This window comes from Sapajus apella, unplaced genomic scaffold (assembly GCF_009761245.1).
Source record: "Sapajus apella isolate SASKATOON/1434 unplaced genomic scaffold, GSC_monkey_1.0 scaffold94, whole genome shotgun sequence".
Lineage (NCBI taxonomy): Eukaryota > Metazoa > Chordata > Mammalia > Primates > Cebidae > Sapajus > Sapajus apella.
The window spans coordinates 6,352,879-6,371,334 of record NW_022437034.1 but is presented as its reverse complement, the minus strand read 5'-3'; the positions used below and the strand labels follow the sequence as shown (position 1 = coordinate 6,371,334).

General features: G+C 40.6%; 1 protein-coding gene across 2 annotated transcripts in view; it reads right to left on the bottom strand.

Annotated features, from left to right (window-relative positions):
- Positions 1 to 4,553: 4,553 nt before the first annotated feature.
- The window catches only part of SAMD8 (sterile alpha motif domain containing 8), a 55,378-nt gene continuing 41,475 nt past the window's right edge, over positions 4,554 to 18,456 (bottom strand). For both annotated transcript variants that reach the window (XM_032256509.1, XM_032256511.1), the window contains exons 3-6: positions 16,901 to 16,996; positions 12,925 to 13,042; positions 6,522 to 6,672; positions 4,554 to 6,348 (exon numbers count right to left, since the gene is read on the bottom strand). In XM_032256509.1, the coding sequence (XP_032112400.1) occupies positions 6,044 to 6,348; positions 6,522 to 6,672; positions 12,925 to 13,042; positions 16,901 to 16,996 (670 nt within the window). In that variant the 3' untranslated portion in view covers positions 4,554 to 6,043. The remainder of the gene's footprint in view (positions 6,349 to 6,521; positions 6,673 to 12,924; positions 13,043 to 16,900; positions 16,997 to 18,456) is intronic.

Here is an 18,456-nt window from a genome sequence, read left to right as displayed (position 1 = left end):
TGTATTTTTTTTTTTTTTTTTGGACGGAGTTTTGCTCTTGTTACCCAGGCTGGAGTGCAATGGTGCGATCTCAGCTCACCGCAACCTCCGCCTCCTGGGTTCAGGCAATTCTCCTGCCTCAGCCTCCTGAGTAGCTGGGATTACAGGCACGCACCACCATGCCCAGCTAATTTTTTGTATTTTTAGTAGAGACGGGGTTTCACCATGTTGACCAGGATGGTCTTGATCTCTTGACCTTGTGATCCACCCGTTGGGCCTCCCAAAGTGCTAGGATTACAGGCGTGAGCCACCGCACCCGGCCCAACCCAGTGTATTTTCTATTCCACCAAGCTCCTTGAGGTCTCTTCTGGAATATTTTTTCCCAGAGTTCTCAAAAAGACTAGCTGGGCCAGTGCTACAGAGGCTACATATTAGCAGTGATCAAGAAGACAAATTCAGTGTGGATTAAGCAGATATGGTCCTGTACCTGTGACAATTCTTAGCATTCTAACTACTCCACAGTTCTGGGCTAAGTACCACAGATTTAAAGTTACAGAGCTCAACCATGTGCTTGTTTTTTTGGAGACAGGGTCTCACTTTGTCACCCAGGCTGGAGTGCAGTGGCACGATCTTGGCTCACTGCAACCTCCAACTCCCGGGTTCAGTCGATCTCCTGTCTCAGTCCCCCAAGTAGCTGGGACTACACACACACACACCACCATGCTTGGCTAATTTTTGTATTTTTTGTAGAGACGGGGTTTCGCCATGTTGCCCAGGCTGATCTTAAATTTCTAGGCTCAGGCAATCAATCAGTTTGCCTTGGCCTCCCAAAGAGCTAGGATTACAGGGGTGAGCCACCACACCTGGCCAGTCATTTGCCAAAACTAAAATTCATCATATAAAAAACTGACCAGCTTCATTAATAATGAAAAGACATTTCAATAAGAAACTGCAATCCAACTTTCAAATGTTTTATTTTTAGTGTTTTTAAACATTTTAATACAACAAAGATATAAAATAATATATATTAGTTAAATCTGGATTTAATTTAGAATCAAGATATTTACTTATGTACAACACTGTGCTTAAAGGTATGGCTACCACAGGAACTTTCACATCTTCAAGTAATACTAGTTTCTCTGTAGATAGGGAGACATTTAGGTAGAATTCACAAAACAAAACATGTCCATTTTAGTCCAAGCTAATTTTGCTTCCCCCTTTAAGTACCAGTTTCCACTTTCTTTGTTCCATATCAGAAATACTTCATTTTTCTAATAATACATAGATTCTCAGAATTAAAATCAGTAAAATTGAACATTTTTAAGATGACATTACTAACTGATAATATTGGAGAATTGGCTATGTTCAATTCTCTAGACAACCCAGTCCTTCAGATCAAGAGACCTGAAGTAACAATGAAATCACCATAGTGTTCTTTCTCTTGCCATATCAGGCACAAACCTTCCTCATGCTGAAACATGGAATACATTGAATAAGAAGTCCTTTGGTTAATTTAGGGTAGAATATATTCTAAAAACCAGAATAGCTGGTTTACAGAATTCAGAGATATTTTGTACAGAACTTGATGCAAAGTAATTGGTTACATTTTAGTTATTTGAAATTGGTGGCATTACATCCGGGTGAGGGGAAAAGGGAGTGTAAAACCTAGTTTCATACTAATTTTAGTCATTCAAAGCTACTCAAAGACAAGGAAAAGAACAGAAAAACCTGCTTGGTCTGTTTCCGTTCTTCTCAGTCACCTGAAGCATTCTGACTCTGATGTTACCAACAATTCTGCTCTATAGCAGTACAGGGAAATTCAGGCTAAACTGCGGACAACCACGAACTGTTAAACTGTCAAGTTGGCATTAAAATTGACACCTTTGCTGGCTAAGCTGTCTAAATGAAACCAATACTGTTTAAGAAAGCAATTGGACTATTCTACAAGAGAGCTTTCTTGTCTCAAATGCCTGAATACCTTAAAGAACTGGCAAATGACTATATCATAATTACCTTTAGTATGAAGAAAACTTAAGTCTATAAAAGACTATCAAATAATTAAATTTATTAAATTAGAGTTTAAAACAAGAATGTGGTTAACATTCTTAGGTAATTTAGAACTAGAACTTTTTTAAAAAGCTTACTATGAAATTAATGGTGAAACTGTCTTTTGCTGAATATAGTCAAAGCAGATTAGTGTTTTAAATATGACTTTGTGAATATATGAGTAATACTTTTCAAACAGCTGTTTCTAAAACAGACTGTTTCTTATCAGCTATAAAAGAATCTGTCTCCTCTGTTCCCCATTTACAAATTATAGGATTTCTGGAAAAACACACAGGCAGGGACAGGGCACAAAAGACTGCTGCTCACAGAGTAAGAGTTACATTCCCTGCAGGTCTCTTGGTCAGTGGGTTCTGGTTTCTCCGTCACTGGGTTTTTCATGTGAATAGCTCGCATTATTTAACTGACTGCTTCTAAGGCTAAGTTCATTGCTTTCTGATTTCAAAGGATACAAATAAATAGAGCCAGAAGTTCTATTTTTGCCCTAGCAATTCTGGTCAGAGAACCATGGAGAGGATAGCCAAAGAATTCTTGTAGCACAGCCAAGAAAGGTTTCCCCCAAATTATTTGGTGACAACAGCAAACCTGCCTTCTTCAAAACCTCTTACTCTCTACCAACTCTTCAGTTACTCTTCAATAACACTACCCTGCCTGGTCTTAAAAAAAAAAAAAAAGAAAAGAAAAAAGAAAAAGGAAAAAGAAAAAAGGTGACACTGCTCTCAGGAACACAGAAAATGCATCGAGGACTTGCAACACAACCTCCAGTTTGCATCCCCAAACCAAAAACATTTTGGTTTCTTCTATACTAAAGTCTCCATGATAACGTAAGCTTCTCACAAGTCTGCACCCTATAGAACCAAACACAATGTCAAAAAATATGCAGACACAAGGCATATAGCTTCTCTGCTTAGCCACATTCACAGATAAAATGTAAACATAAATACTATATTCATTGTGATTTTGATTTTAAGCAGAAAAAAATATGAAGACAAAAATCTGGAAATTTCTGGACAAAACAAAAAGCAACTAAAATATAGGTTTCATGTTTAGGTAAAACTGAAAATAATTTTGTCTCAATGTTCTCCAAGAAAGAGATGATTAATTTATGTAAACACTGCCTTATAATAATAATTAAAACAATGAGTTATAAACCTAACTTACATTTTCCTCAAAACATGTATGAGCAAATGCAAGGCTGAAAAGTTATTTTACAATCTCCATTGTGGTTAGGCACTCTCAATGTCAATAGCTCTGCAAAGTTAGTTGCATTTATTTTTCTATTTGGTACTAGAATAGAATTTATATGAAGGAAACAAGACTGATGTTAATAGCTATTTAATTTTTTGTTATTTATTTATTGAGACAGGGTCTGACTCTGTCACCCAGGCTGGAGTGCAGTGGCATGATTAGAGCTCACTGTAGCTTCAACCTCCTGGGGCTCAAGTGATCGTCCTGCCTCAGGCTGCCATGTAGCTGGGACCACAGGCGTGCACCACCACGCCCAGCTAATTTTCTAAAAAGCTTTTTGTAGAGACGAAGTCTCACTCTGTTGCCCAGGCTGGTTTCGTACTCCTGAGCTCAAGTGGTCCTCCTGCCTCGGCCTCCCAAAGTGCTGGGATTACAGGTATCAGCCACTGAACCCATTTTTTTTTTTTTTTTCTTTTTTTGAGATGGAGTCTCATTCTGTCACCCAGGCTGGAGTGCAATGGCGCAATCTCAGCTCACTGCAACCTCCACCTCTCGGGTTCAAGCAATTCTTATGCCTCAGCCTCCCAAGTAACTGGGATTACAGGTGTGTGCCACCATGCCCAGCCAATTTTTGTAGTTTTAGTAGACGAGGTCTCACCACATTGGCCAGGCTTGTCTCGATCTCCTGACCTCAAATCATCTGCCTGCCTCAGCCTCCCAAAGTGCTGAGATTACAGGCATAAGCCATTGCATCTGGCCATGTTTTTAAGAGAAGGAGTCTTGCTACGTTGCCCAGGCTGGAATGTAGTAGTTATTCATAGGCATTATCATAACACACTCCAGCCTCTAACTCCTGGCCTCAAGCAGTCCTCTTGCCTCTAAGGCTAAGTTAGCCTCCTCAGAAGCTGGGACTACAGACTTGCACCACTGTACTCGACTTAACATTTTAACATTAATATTGCCATAAAGATTTTTTAACTCTTTCCCAAAAGCCAACATCTGTGCCTCCCTAGCTAAATTCAGTCTGTTCTGTCATATAGAAAAATAAGAGTCACACATCTTTTAACCTCAAGGGTCAAACCAATCTAACTAGCATAGAAAACATCCGTTACTTTTCATGATAATGCGACTTCTTTACATGAGATGTTGGCATTTTGTTCCTAGCATGTAACAGAATCAGCAATTTAAGATATCAGATTCTGAGGTGTGAGTTTTAAAAGCATAAAACTTGAATTGCCTTGCACCATTTCTCAAGTGAGAAAAAAATAATGTTAGGAGCACATAGAAATTGGGGTCATTTAACGCTAGCTGAGACTTGTTTGCATAATTTCCCTTCCTACCCAATTCATTCAGGCTCCTATATAGCTTATACAGGGGTGGGAATATGACTCAAAGTGCAAAAAAAAAAAAAAAAAAAATTTCACCCAGATAAAGAAGGAGCAAGCTTCTGCTATGCAGCCTAATGTTAGGCCTCAGAATGCCAGCACCTTTTCTAAGTCTTTGTATTAAAATGGAATGTAAAAACTACATAATTAATATTCCAAGCAGCTAAGCTCATTAGTTGGAGTTGAAATTCCAATTCCATAACCATCCTACTGTCATAACTATTGCATAAATCATAAAAATAACAAATGTTATCACAGAGGTGAAATGACTTAAAGTACTAAGTTTCTAGTGTTGCAAATAGCAGCTAAGTTATATCACTTCCTGACTGCCAAATTAAGACTAAATAGAAAGAATGTATATACACCATTATAAAGTAAAAAACAACAAAGCTTTTTCATATCCAAGTATGTCTGAGACTACTTACTTCCAACGGCCAAGAAGGAGGAATTTCAAAAACCAAAAAGTGATATTATGCTTGCTATAAGTTTCTTTTCAGGAGAAAACAATTCTTTGCATGCATACTTCCCTACTTAACGACATAAGAACTTTATTTAACATCTGCAAAACACTCCTATTTGGCTCATTAAGTAACATCATTAAAAAAGCATAAAATTGGACTGTCATCTAACAACTATAGCACAAAGTTATTCCAGGTACCTTTACCACTAATATTAAATTCATTTATTTTTATGGATGCAGCCATTTTCCCCTCATGAATACTTACTGGTGGTCATACTGAACACTCAGAACTGCATCTTTTGTTGCATCTTTGGTGAAAAATGCCAGCCCTACATTTGCATTAATGAGGAGGCCAATGGCATCCTGGTCAGTACTGGGTCATATCATAAATGGCCTCTATCATTCTCTTCTTATTTCAGGCATCCTGGTATGCTCAGTATACTTAGAGATGGTTCAGAAGGCGAAACTGTTTGCAGTAAAACAGATCATGTCCCAGGGTTGCATTTTTTAAACTGACAGAGAGATTAGTCCAAAGAACAAGTACTGATGATTTGGTAGGGCTTCTTCTTTTAAAGATAATGAAGAGCTTCAAAATATATTATGTCTTGACTAGAGCTCTACTGAAAATGAAAATCTCTCAACCAGCAAACTGCTGAGTTGACTTGTTTAAGTTCAATAAGCAAATGCTCTACAGGTAAAGGTAACAGCCTGACTTCAATCACAACATTGTCTTCCTAAAGTGAAGGGGCAGAAAACATCTACTTAAGCTTTCTGTTCAAAAAGCTACATAAGGACTCTCGATTGTAATTTCTTGGTTTGTATAATGATAACTTTGCTCAGAACAGGAAACTTTAGTTCATCAACATATAAGCCAGGCATCTAGGAACAACCTAGGGGGAGAACGCAAAGTTACTCAATTTTCAACAACTATTACATATTTAATCACAAACTCATTATAAAGATAGTCTTATCCAATTAGTCTTTTCATTATTGCTGGTTTTGAAAATGGCCAACAATATTCATTAGGTACTGTGCCATTAACATTGCATTCAAAAAAAGAGAACATGGGAAACCAAATCCTTGCTCTCCTACTCTGCTGATATGCTCTGGTATTGGCCAGAGTATGGTAGTACAAAAAGAGTCTTGTTGTTATATAAAAAGCAATAAACACATCAATGGAATAATGTTCATGGGCAGCCAAGATGAAGAAGATTCCAAAGAGGTTGAGAACCCAGGATAAAGTGTGCAAGAAATTCCAGCTTCTTGGTGTATCTAGGAAAAGGACAGAAAGATCATTTTAAAGCCACATTCCTTCCAGTGCTTCTCAGTCACATATTTCTCAGGTCAGGCTGTCTTCCCATTCTTCACAGGATTTGACACCCTTCCCACAGTCTTTACTGCAGCTAGTTATCTAATATGCATAGAAGCACTAGAAAGATACTTACATTCGGTGACAAAGAAATTCAGCATAGTTAGGACGACTGTGTGGCCACTGAACATGTAATCTCCACATGTGTGAACGCCAGTCAGGGTCATACCAAAGCCACTCCAAATGGCAAAGGCCCTATGTAATTTCTCCCATACACTGCCGTATATCTATAAAGAAAAGCTATGAATTAGTGCTTCAAATGCTTAGAGAAGTAGGAACTTCCCAACATCCATTCCCATTCAAATGCAAATACTGAATAAATGAGAAATAAGATCTAAGCCAAAGTAGCCAGGCCCTCAGTCTAATGAATGCTAGGTCTGTAATCCCAGCACTTTGGGAGGCTGAGGCAGGTGGATCACCTGAGGTCAGGGGTTCAAGACCAGCCTAGCCAACATGGTGAAACCCCATCTCTATTAAAAATACACAAATGGCTGGGCGCGGTGGCTCACGCCTATAATCCCAGCACTTTGGGAGGCCGAGACGGGTGGATCATGAGGTCAAGAGATCGAGACCATCCTGGTCAACATGGTGAAACCCCGTCTCTACTAAAAATACAAAAATTAGCTGGGCATGGTGGTGCATGCCTGTAGTCCCAGCTACTCAGGAGGCTGAGGCAGGAGAACTGCTTGAACCCAGGAGGCGGAAGTTGTGGTTAGCCGAGATCACGCCATTGCACTCCAGCCTGGGTAACAAAGAGCGAAACTCCGTCTCAAAAAAAAAAACAAAAAAAACAACACAAATTAGCTCGGTGTGGTGGCAGCCACCTATAATTCCAGCTATTCAGGAGGCTGAGGCAGGAGAATCGTTTGAACCTCGGAGGCAGAGGCACCACTGCACCCCAAGAGGGGTGACAAGAGTGAGACTCTGTCTCAAAAAAAAAAAAAAAATTGGCTGGATGCAGTGACTCATACCTATAATCCCAGCACTTTGAAAACCCAAGGTGGGAAGATCATGAATACAGGAGCTCAAGACCAGCCTGGCCAATATGGTGAAATCCCATCTCTACTAAAAATACAAAAATTAGCCAGGTGTGGGGGCGTGTGCCTATAATCCCAGCTACTCAGGAGGCTGAGGCAGGAGAATCACTTGAACCAAGGAGGCAGACGTTGCAGTGAGCCGAGATTACAACACTGTACTCCAGCCTGGGCGACAGAGTGAGACTGTCTCAAATTAATAATAATAATTTTAAAAAATAAATGAAATTACTGTAACATGAACTACTTTATTAGGAGTTCCTTTATAATAAAAAGTTCTCTGTAACATAAAAACATCTCCAAGTTTTTAATCCAATATCACAGTAGTATTTGCTTGGCTATTCTTGCCAATAAGACATAGGCTATGACAGACAGAAATCAATGTCTGCCACTCAACATCCATTCTCCTCTTCTTCACTGGTAACAGAATCTCAAACATATTGAGGCAGCAATGAATTCAGCCAAAATATTGCCTTTCCCAGCCTCCTTTGTAGCTAGGTGTGGCCATGTGACTAAGTTCTGTACAGTAAGTTCTAAGTAAAAGTGTTAAAGGTTTCTGAGAAGGCTACTTATCAAGGTAAGAGACAACAGTTTTGAGGAAGTCTAACTTTCTACCTTTCCTTCTTCTAATCTACAACTCAGACTCATTCAAGTGGAGTTAAAACTCCAGCAGCCATCTTGGACCACAAAGTGGCCTTGGGGATACAAGGCAAGTATTGGGATAGAAGACCAGAAAGACAGAAGAATGATGGTTTTTTGTTTTTTGTTTTTTTTGATAACTTGGTAAAATTATCACACCAGACCTGGTGTACCTACCTTCAGACTCTTTTTTGGGAGAGAATAAACCATTGTGTGTTTATTAAACCATAGCCACTTTGAATTTCCAGTTATCAGCAGCCAAACCTAATCCCAACTCTCACACATACACCTAAAAAAGCAATCAATTTTGAGGAAGACTTTGAGTGATAGCTGCTTTACAAAAGAGGGACAGTCAAGACTGTATTTCCGGGATCACTTTTATAGTTTGTTATTAAGAGAAGTTTCTCTGAACGTGCAGAGCATCAAAAAAAAAAAAAAAAAAAAAGAGGGACAGTCACTTTAAAAATAAGGCATACCAATATTATAATAATAATACAATTTAATAACATAATAATGGTACAAAAAGTTGCCAAAATTTTATGTGCATTTACTATGTGCAAGGCATGCTGCTAAGTGCTTTATGTGATACTGGATTTAATTTCCACAGCAATCCTATAAAGTGATTTAACTATACAGATGAGGAACCTGGCTTACAGAGGTTACATAGCTAGTAAGTAACATAGGCAGGAGGTGAAACCAGGGACCTCAATTCCAAAGCCCTATGCTTTTTTTTTTTTTTTTTGAGATGGAGTTTCGCTCTTGTTACCTAGGCTGGAGTGCAACGGCACGATCTTGGCTCACCGCAACCTCCGCCTCCTGGGTTCAAGCAATTCTCCCGCCTCAGCCTCCTAAGTAGCTGGGACTACAGGTGTGCACCATCATGCCCAGCTAATTTTTGTATTTTTAGTAGAGACGGGGTTTTCACCATGTTGACCAGGATGGTCTTGATCTCTTGACCTTGTGATCCACCCGCCTTGGCCTCCCAAAGTGCTGGGATTACAGGCGTGGGCTACCGCACCCGGCCAGCCCTATGTCTTAAAGATTCTATTGCATATGACTGGCTGGGCAAAGTGGCTCATGCTGTAATCCCAGCACTTTGGGAGGCCTAGGCAGGCGAACCATGAGGTCAGGAGATTGAGACTATCCTGGCCAACATGGTGAAACCCGTCTCTACTAAAAATACAAAAATAGCTGGGCATGGTGGCAGGCGCCTGTAATCCCAGCAACTTGGAGACTGAGGCAGGGGAATTGCTTGAACCAGGAAGTTGGAGGCTGCGGTGGCACACTCCAGCGTGGCAACAGAGCAAGACTCCTTCTCAAACAAAACAAAAACAAACATGACCAAAATGAACAGCCACATAGATATCACAATCTCATTAGGAATCTCACCTGCTGATTACACACCACTCAGCTTTCCCTTTCTGCCTCATTTGAGGGAAAGGGAGGGAGAAGAATTTATTATTAGAGAGAAAGAAAGAGAATATACATGAGTTTGGTTCTTCCATGATCGCTAATGAACACAGGCTTAGAGATGTTACTCTGAGAAAGTAAAAAATCATGTAGTAAATAAAGAGAAGGGACTACTAGGAAAATGTCTCAACCAAGGATAGGAACCTAGTGATGACAGTCAAAAGGCAGTTATCTCTTGATCCTTTCTCATCTTAAATATCCCATATATTCTTCTAGAAAAGCAAAAAGTGAAACACAACAGAGCAGAATGAATAGGATGTTTTAACAAAAGAAGGTGTAGAAATATGCTTTAAGTGTTTCTAAATTTCAAAAGCAGGCATGTTCTTGATTCTGTCCCCAAACCCCTTACTTCTGGGAATGCAATTTCAAGCAATTAATTTAATATAATGAAAGTACCCTATGGAATTCACTGTAAGGGATTTGATTTCTAGTTACTATTACTTTATCTTTCTATATATAACAATTGTTGCAAATAATACGGGTCAATAAGTAGGTTATATCATAATTCAAACCAATTAACAGTATTTAGGGCAGATTTGAGTAGAAATATCTATATATAACGAACTGATAAAAACAGTCATTAGAGGCCAAAAAAGGGCTGTTTATACCATAGAGGGATGGTATCTAATTTATTTTTTAGCATATGTTGCAGCCCTATGCACATATATCCCTCTCCTTGGTGGCTGTCCTATAATTAAATCCCTTAGCGACAGAAAATTTTCTTTTTTCAGTGTAATAAGCTTACATTTTTCTTCTTTAAAATCTGTCCTTGGCCGGGCGCGGTGGCTCAAGCCTGTAATCCCAGCACTTTGGAAGGCCCAACGGGTGGATCACAAGGTCAAGAGATCGAGACCATCCTGGTCAACATGGTGAAACCCCGTCTCTACTAAAAATACAAAACATTAGCTGGGCATGGTGGCGCATGCCTGTAATCCCAGCTACTCAGGAGGCAGGGGCAGGAGAATTGCCTGAACCCAGGAGGCGGAGGTTGCGGTGAGCCGAGATCGCGCCATTGCACTCCAGCCTGGGTAACAAGAGTGAAACTCCGTCTCAAAAAAAAAAAAAAATAAATAAATAAATAAATAAAATCTGTCCTTGCTGGGTGTGGTGGCTCATGCCTGTAATCCCAACACTGTGGGAGGCCAAAATGGGAAAAACGCTTGAAGTCAGGAGTTCGAGATCAGACTGGGCAACAAAGTGAAATCAGGTCTCTACATAAAAATTAAAATTAGCTGGGTGTGGTGGTGCATGCCTATGGTCCCAGCTTCTCAGGAGGCTGAGGCAGTACCAGGAATTTGAGGCCAAGAGTGAGCTATGATCATGCCACTGTACTCCAGCCTAGGTGACAAAGCGAGAATCTGTCTTAAAATAAAATAAAATAAAATAAAATCTCCCCTAATCAACTAGCATACTATTTTGGTGAAACTCTTCATACCATGTACATAGCACAGTATTTTGGAGAAACTGTGTACATCATGTACAGAAACAAATTCAAAATAAATAAAAAATTTAAAATATAAAAAATAAGATCACAAAAGCATCAGATATTATCTTTCATCAGTCAGAATGGCAGTACTGGCAAGAGGGTGAGAAAACGGACATGCATACCTGTTGGTAGTAGTGAGAAAATCATTTTTTCAAGTGAGCATTTTAGCAATACATATCACTTTTTTTTTTTGAGATGGAATCTTGCTCTGTCGCCCAGGTTGGTGTGCAGTGGTGTGATCTCAGCTCCCTGCAACCTCTGCCTCCTGGGTTCAAGTGATTCTCCTTCCTCAGCCTCCTGAGTAGCTGGGATTATAGGTGCCTGTTACCACGTCCGGCTAATTTTTTGTATTTTTAGTAGAGATGGGGTTTCACCATTTTGGCCAGCCTGGTCTTGAACTCTTGGCCTCAAGTGATCCACCTGCCTCGGCCTCCCAAAGTGCTGGGATTACAGGCGTGAGCCACCACACCTGGCCTGCAACATTTTTAAAGGAGTGAGGAGGACAGAGAAGGAACCAGAGCATGCCATATGAGAATTTGAATTTTTATAATAAACATACAATTTTATAATTGGAAAAAATTACTTTCCCTTTTGGGAAAAAGAAAAAAAGACCTCAAAACAGCTTTTACCTTAAAAATAACACATTTTCTTTACATGAAATCCTGTGTCATATTAACCCTTCCCCGTTTCTTACTGGTCAGTCTAAGCCTTCCTAATACCAGGAGAAAGTTTTGTCACTCTTCAGCTCAGGGGTATATTTTTAGCTCTTGATCTCCTTTGGCTGCTTAATCTTCCCTTGTTGGCATTTCAGCTATGATATTACAGTACAAGAAGTGAACTTGAATGCTGTTACAAACAACATTAAAATACCTACAAAGGGTGTTAACACATACATTTATTTGAATATGTGAGAACACAGAATTAAAGCACAGAGGCCTAGAAAAGTAGGATTCTTTTGTCCAAATTTGTATATAAACTTTGCAAATTTGTATATAGATTTTAGCCAATTTTGTATATAAAGCACACGCGATTTTCAGAGTCTTATTTTGTCCCCATCTGTATAACTTCTTCTCACTTTAACCAGAAGAGATGTCTATAGTATACCAAAACAAACTACAAAGTATAAAATGAAAACCAAACGTCAGCCATTATTTTGTTTAATCTCAGAAAGAGTCAAGTTTAGAGTGCTGGGTAGGTGGTCAAACTGCAACTTCTTTTTTTTCCCTTGAGATGGAGCTTCACTCTTGTTGCCCAGGCTGGAGTGCAATGGTGCCATCTCAGCTTGCTGCAACCTCAGCCTCCTGGGTTCAAGTGATTCTCATGCCTCAGCCTTCTGAGTACCTGGGATTATAGGTGCCTGTTACCACGCCCAGCTAACTCTTTGTATTTTTAGTAGAGACGGGGTTTCACCCTGTTGGCCAGGCTGGGTCTTGAACTCCTGACCTCAGGTGACCCACTTGCCTTGGCCTCCCAAAGTGCGTGATTACAGGCGTGAGCCACCACACCTGGCCTGCAACATTTTTAAAGGAGTGAGGAGGACAGAGAAGGAACCAGAGCATGCCATATGAGAAACTTTAAAAATGCTGAGGATAGTGGGAAAGGAAAAATGATAATTGAAAGAAACTTGTTTTCTATAGCTCCAAAGCATAGAACAAGTTTCAACAGAAATAATAGGGAGGTAGAAGAATTTGGCTTAAGACATTTACCAAAGTATTTCTATAGTTTTTTAAATAGGCATTGCAGATACTAAAACACACTTTTAAATACTATAAGCGAAATCTTAGCCCTACTGCATTTAGTGTGCCATCAACCCACCAAGAACAAGAATGATAAAGAAGGTAGCAGGCTACCTTTCCAGTACACTGCAAGTGTTGTCCTGGCACGGAGAGGGAGGTCACAAACATGGTAAAGCAGCGAAGCAAGAATACAGTTCCCATCAGACTACAGAGCCTTCGCAGAAGTATTGACCTGTGAAGAGAGCGATCAAAAAGGGGGAAAGATCAGAAGAAAGCAAACCAAAAAACCCCAGGCATCAAATATTTACTTCAACGAAGAGCAAGTAGAAAAACCACTAGACTCTTTGAAGAGGACAGAAATCTTAAAGACCATCAAAAGTATCACTGTCCAATAGAAGTCTCTACAATGATGGAAATGTTCAATACACTGTCCAAGAAGCTATTTACATACCATGTGGATCTTAAGGACTTGAAATGTGGCCAGTATGACTGAGGAACTAAATTTTAAATTTTATTTCATTTTAGTTAATTTAAATTTTGCCATAATGAACAATGCAGACCTAAATTAGATTCTAAGAGCATCATTTCACTGATAAGAAAATATGGCCCAGGCGTGGTGGCACATGCCTGCCATCCCAGCTACTTGAGAGACTGAGGCAGGAGAATCGTTTGAATCCGGGAGGCAGAGGTTGGAGTGAGCTGAAATTGTTTCACTGCACTCCAGCCTGGGCAACAAGAGCAAAACTCTCTCTCTCTCAAAAAAAAGAAAAGATGGCTAAGAAAAAGTAAAAGAGTTATATAAGACAGAAGACAAGTAAGCCTGGTGTTAGTCCTATTACTGAAAATTGCTCATAAATTACTTATAAGAGATACAGTTGGCCAGGCATGGTGGCTCATGCCTGTAACTGCAGCACTTTGGGAGGCCAAGGTGGGAGGATAGCTTGAGTCCAGGAGTTTGACAACAGCTTGGACACCATAGCCAGACCTCATCTCTACAAATAATAAAAAAATGAGCTGGATGTGGTGGTGCACACCTGTGTTCCCAGCTACTTGGGAGGCTGAGGTGGGAGGGTTGCTTGGGCCTGGGAGATGTAGGCTGCAGCGAGCCATGATTGTGCTACTGCACTCTAGCCTGGGTTACAGAAAGAGACTTGTCTCAAAAAAATAAAAATAGAAAATAAGAAAAGAAGGCAAGGTTAAATGACCTGTGATTCTAGGGAATATTTTGCTCATTAGTAACACTGTAGGCTAGGTGCGGTGGCTCATAGCTCATAATCCCAGAACTTTGGGAGACCAAGGCAGGAGGATTGCTTGAGGCCAGGAATTTGAGATCAGCCTGGGCAACACAGTAAGACCCTGTCTACAAAAAATTAGGCATGGTGTTATGTGCCTGCAGTTCTAGGCTAAGGTGAGAGGACTGATTGAGCCCAGGAGGTCAAGGCTGCAGTGAGCCATGATAATGCCACTATACTCTAGCCTGAGTGACAGAGCAACACCCAGTCTCAAACAAAACAAAAAAAACCCATTGTAAATTAGTTAATGATAATAGCTACCGAATACTCATTCTAACTTCTCTTAAGCTATAAAATACTAAGTTTTAAAAAAACTAAGTTTTGGATAATGATGAACTGCACTGTGACAACACTAGCACCGTTACATTATTTCTTTAAATTCAGACGAAGATTCCTGAGGACAGGGACCATGCATCACATAAATTAGCTGGGCATGGTGGTTGAGACAGAGTTTCACTCTTGTTACCCAGGCTGGAGTGCAATGGCGCGATCTCGGCTCATCGCAACCTGCACCTCCCGGGTTCAGGCAATTCTCCTGCCCCTGCCTCCTGAGTCGCTGGGATTACAGGCACGCGCCACCATGCCCAGCTAATTTTTTGTATTTTTAGTAGAGACGGGGTTTCACCATGTTGACCAGGATGGTCTCGATCTCTTGACCTCGTGATCCACCCGCCTCGGCCTCCCAAAGTGCTGGGATTACAGGCTTGAGCCACCGCGCCGGAGTATCACATATTTTTGAAATGATCCTCCCCCCATCAAAAAAAAGCACTGTACACAAGGCCAGGTATGTTTCAAGCATTAGTGTGCATTCCTGGGATGGAGCCTAGGAACCTGCATTTTAACAAACACCCAGGTGATTCTAATTAAAATGGTACTAACACTTTGAGAAACACTTTATTTGACTAAGTAAACATTAACACTTGGATTTAACAGGTTATCTCTATGCTTTGTTAAACCTACCAAAGTTTCTTGTAAGGTAAACTCCGGTTTTGAAGAGTAAATTCAAATTCATAAGATCTTGTGAGGCAAAGTTAACCAGAAAGCAGCAACGATACACATGTTTTAAAACCACCTCTGGTTTTAAGCAATCCAGAATTAAAAATATTTGCAAAACAGGGCAAAATGGGAGAGAATGAGGCTCAATGTGGCCTAAAAGTGTGATAAGAATAGTAACCACCAACCTTTCTTTTTACCTTCAGAACACTGAAATAACTGCTGCTTAGGACCTAGGGCTCATCACTGTGGTTTACCTCAAGCACTTCCTGGTGAGGAGAAAGGTCAAAACCTCAAGAAACTACCGTTGTTCCTCTCTCCAGTGTTCCAAAGACAATGGACAGCAGAAGCTACAAATCTTTTTTTAAAAGCAATCTCAAAAGCTCACACATCTACAATTTTTTTTTTAACCCCCTCAGGAGCTCTTAGGCAATATTTACTAATTTTATCTTTAAATTTTTAGCTCACAATGCCTTGTTTTTTACTTAAATCCACTAATTCTTCTTGCCCATTAAACTAAGAAAGAAGCCCCCCATGCTTCTTTTTTTTAATTAAAAAATTTCTTCCGGCTGAACGCTGGGTACACTGCTGGTGACTTAGCCTTGCTCCACAAGAAGCAGTAAAAATAAATAAAATAAATAAATTATTTCCTTCATTTTTGGTGTAAGTGCCAAGAATCACTTTCCAATTTAGCAACTTTCTATGCCATCTGAAGTAAACCACACAGTCTATATGCACATGTTGTACAAAATAATCTTTCTTTTTTTTTTTTGGAGACAGAGTCTTACTCTTGTCACCCAGGTTGGAGTACAGTGGCACAATCACAGCCCACTGCAACCTTGACCTCCTGGACTCAAGTAATCCTCCCACCTCAGCCTCCTGAGTAGCTGGGACTATAGGCATGTGCCACCACACCTGGTTAATCTTTAACTTTTTTTGTAGAGACAGAGTCTCTCCCAGGCTGGTCTCAAACACCTGGGCTCAAGTAATCCTCCTGCCTCAGCCTCCCAAAGTGCTGGGATTACAGGTATGTGCCACCGCGCCTGGCCAATAATCTCTTTTTTAATGGGCTTCCTCCAAGCAGAGAAAATTTCTTCCACCTAAACATCTGACCAAGGAATGTCCTTGGAAGAGTTTCTATCCTTCTACAGAAAGAGACATTTCCAGTTTGTTTCTAAAGGAAGATAAAACTTTCTTATCTTTCTTTCTTTTTTTTTTGAGATGGAGTCTTACTCTGCCGCCAAGGCTGGAGTACACTGGTGTGATTTCTGGTTCACTGCAACCTCTGCCTCCCGGGTTCAAGCTATTCTCCTGCCTCAGCCTCCCAAGTAGCTGAGATTACAGGCATGGGCCACCACACCTGGCTAATTTTTGTATTTTTAGTAAGAGATAGGATTTTACCATGTTGGCCAGGCTGGTCTCAAACTCCTAACCTCAAGTGATCTGCGCACCTCAGCCTCCCAAAGTGCTGAGATTACAGGCTTGAGCAGCTGAGCCTGGCCTCTTATCTTTCTTTAGATCAGAGGTGAAGGTGACCAGCCATACAGCAATGGTTGCCCTATGCCTAATCATCCTCATCTCTGATATTTCCTTGCAAAATGCATTCAGGATATTATTAAATATGTAGATATTATCTTAGGCTGACTCTTACTCATCAAACTCAAAACATTTTCTTTTGTTAATAACTATGTCACAATTACTATAGAAGAAAATTAACAAGCAAACTGCAAAGAGAAAGACAAGGTTTTATGACCTTGATACAAGAGTCAACACATGTTCAATCTTTTAATGGAGTAATGAGGTACCTGTGCTTGTGAAGAAGAAGAACCAGGAGCCAAATATAGCACAGAATCATGCCACATACTTCCGTCATGGCAAAGGCCCATGGGATTCTAGGAACGCTGGAACAGAACAAAATGATTTTGAATTGAAGAAGTATGGATGTGAATGATGCCACCCTTTTCCGTAAGGTGCTCTTTTAATAATGACCTTAAAATTGGCTTTATATAACTTTTACCTCTTTCAGAAGATGATATTTAGAGAAACTGGGAGGAAAAAATCTGTGTCATAAATTACCCCACCTATCAGAACCTGTTTTTTTTGTTGTTTTTGTTTTTTTTTTGAGACGGAGTTTCGCTCTTGTTGCCTAGGCTGGAATGCAGTGGCATGATCTCAGCTCACTGCAACCTCCACCTCCCGTGTTCAACTGATTCTCTTGCCTCAGCCTCCTGAGTAGCTGTGATTACAGGTGCCCGCCACCACGCCCAGCTAATTTTTGTACTTTTAGTAGAGATGGGGTTTCACCATGTTGGCCAGCCTGGTCTTGAACTCCTGACCTCAAGTTATCTACTAGCCTTGGCCTCCCAAAGTGCTGGGATTCCAGGTGTGAGCCATGGTGCCCAGCCAATCCTGCTGAATTTTATTTTTTTTGGGACAGAATCTTGCTCTGTTGCCCAGGCTGGAGTCTGGTGGTGTGATCTTGGCTCACTGCAACTTTCGCCTCTCGGGTTTAAGCAATTCTCCCGGCCTCAGCCTTCTGAGTAGCTGGGATTACAGGTACCTGCCACCACACCTGGCTAACTTTTACATTTTTAGTAGATACAGGGTTTTACCGTGTTGGCCAGGTGGGTCTTGAACTCCTGACTTCAGAGGATCTGGCTGCCTCGGCCTCCCAAAGTGCTAGGATTACAGGTATGAGCCACTGTGCCCAGCCCCTGCTGGATTTTAAACCTCTACTTTCATTTATTTTCCAAAAGCTCTTTTTCTCTGAATTTTCTTTTGGCTTCTCATTACCGTCACACAGAATGCAACATCTCTTATTTCTCATGAAAATATGAAAGTTGTTTTTTTGAAGTGTTCACCTGTTCCCTATTTTGTGTTTTCTAATTTACTTTTTTTTCTGTTTGCATTAATGTTTTTCTCAGACGTCTGGTTTCTTGACTGACCATTCATATTTGACCGTAAAGTACTAAAAAAGATAATGAGATATTCTGTGGGCATAGACTGAGCTTTGTCAAGTTGTGGGTTTCACTGAGAGTGAGTGTACAGAGATCTGGTTGACTAAATAAGGATATCCCAAGCCGGGTGTGGTGGCTCACGCCTGTAATGCCAGCACTTCGGGAGGCTGAGGCGGGTGGATCACCTGAGGTCAGGAGTTTTGAGACCAGCCTGGCCAATGCGGTGAAACCCCATTTTTACTAAAAATACAAAAATTGGCTGGGCATGGTGGTAGACACCTATAATCCCAGCTACTTGGGAGACTGAGGCAGGAGAATCGCTTGAACCAAGGAGGTGGAGGTTGCAGGTGAGCCAAGATTGTGCTACAGCACTCCAGCCTGGGCAACAAGGTGAGACACCATCT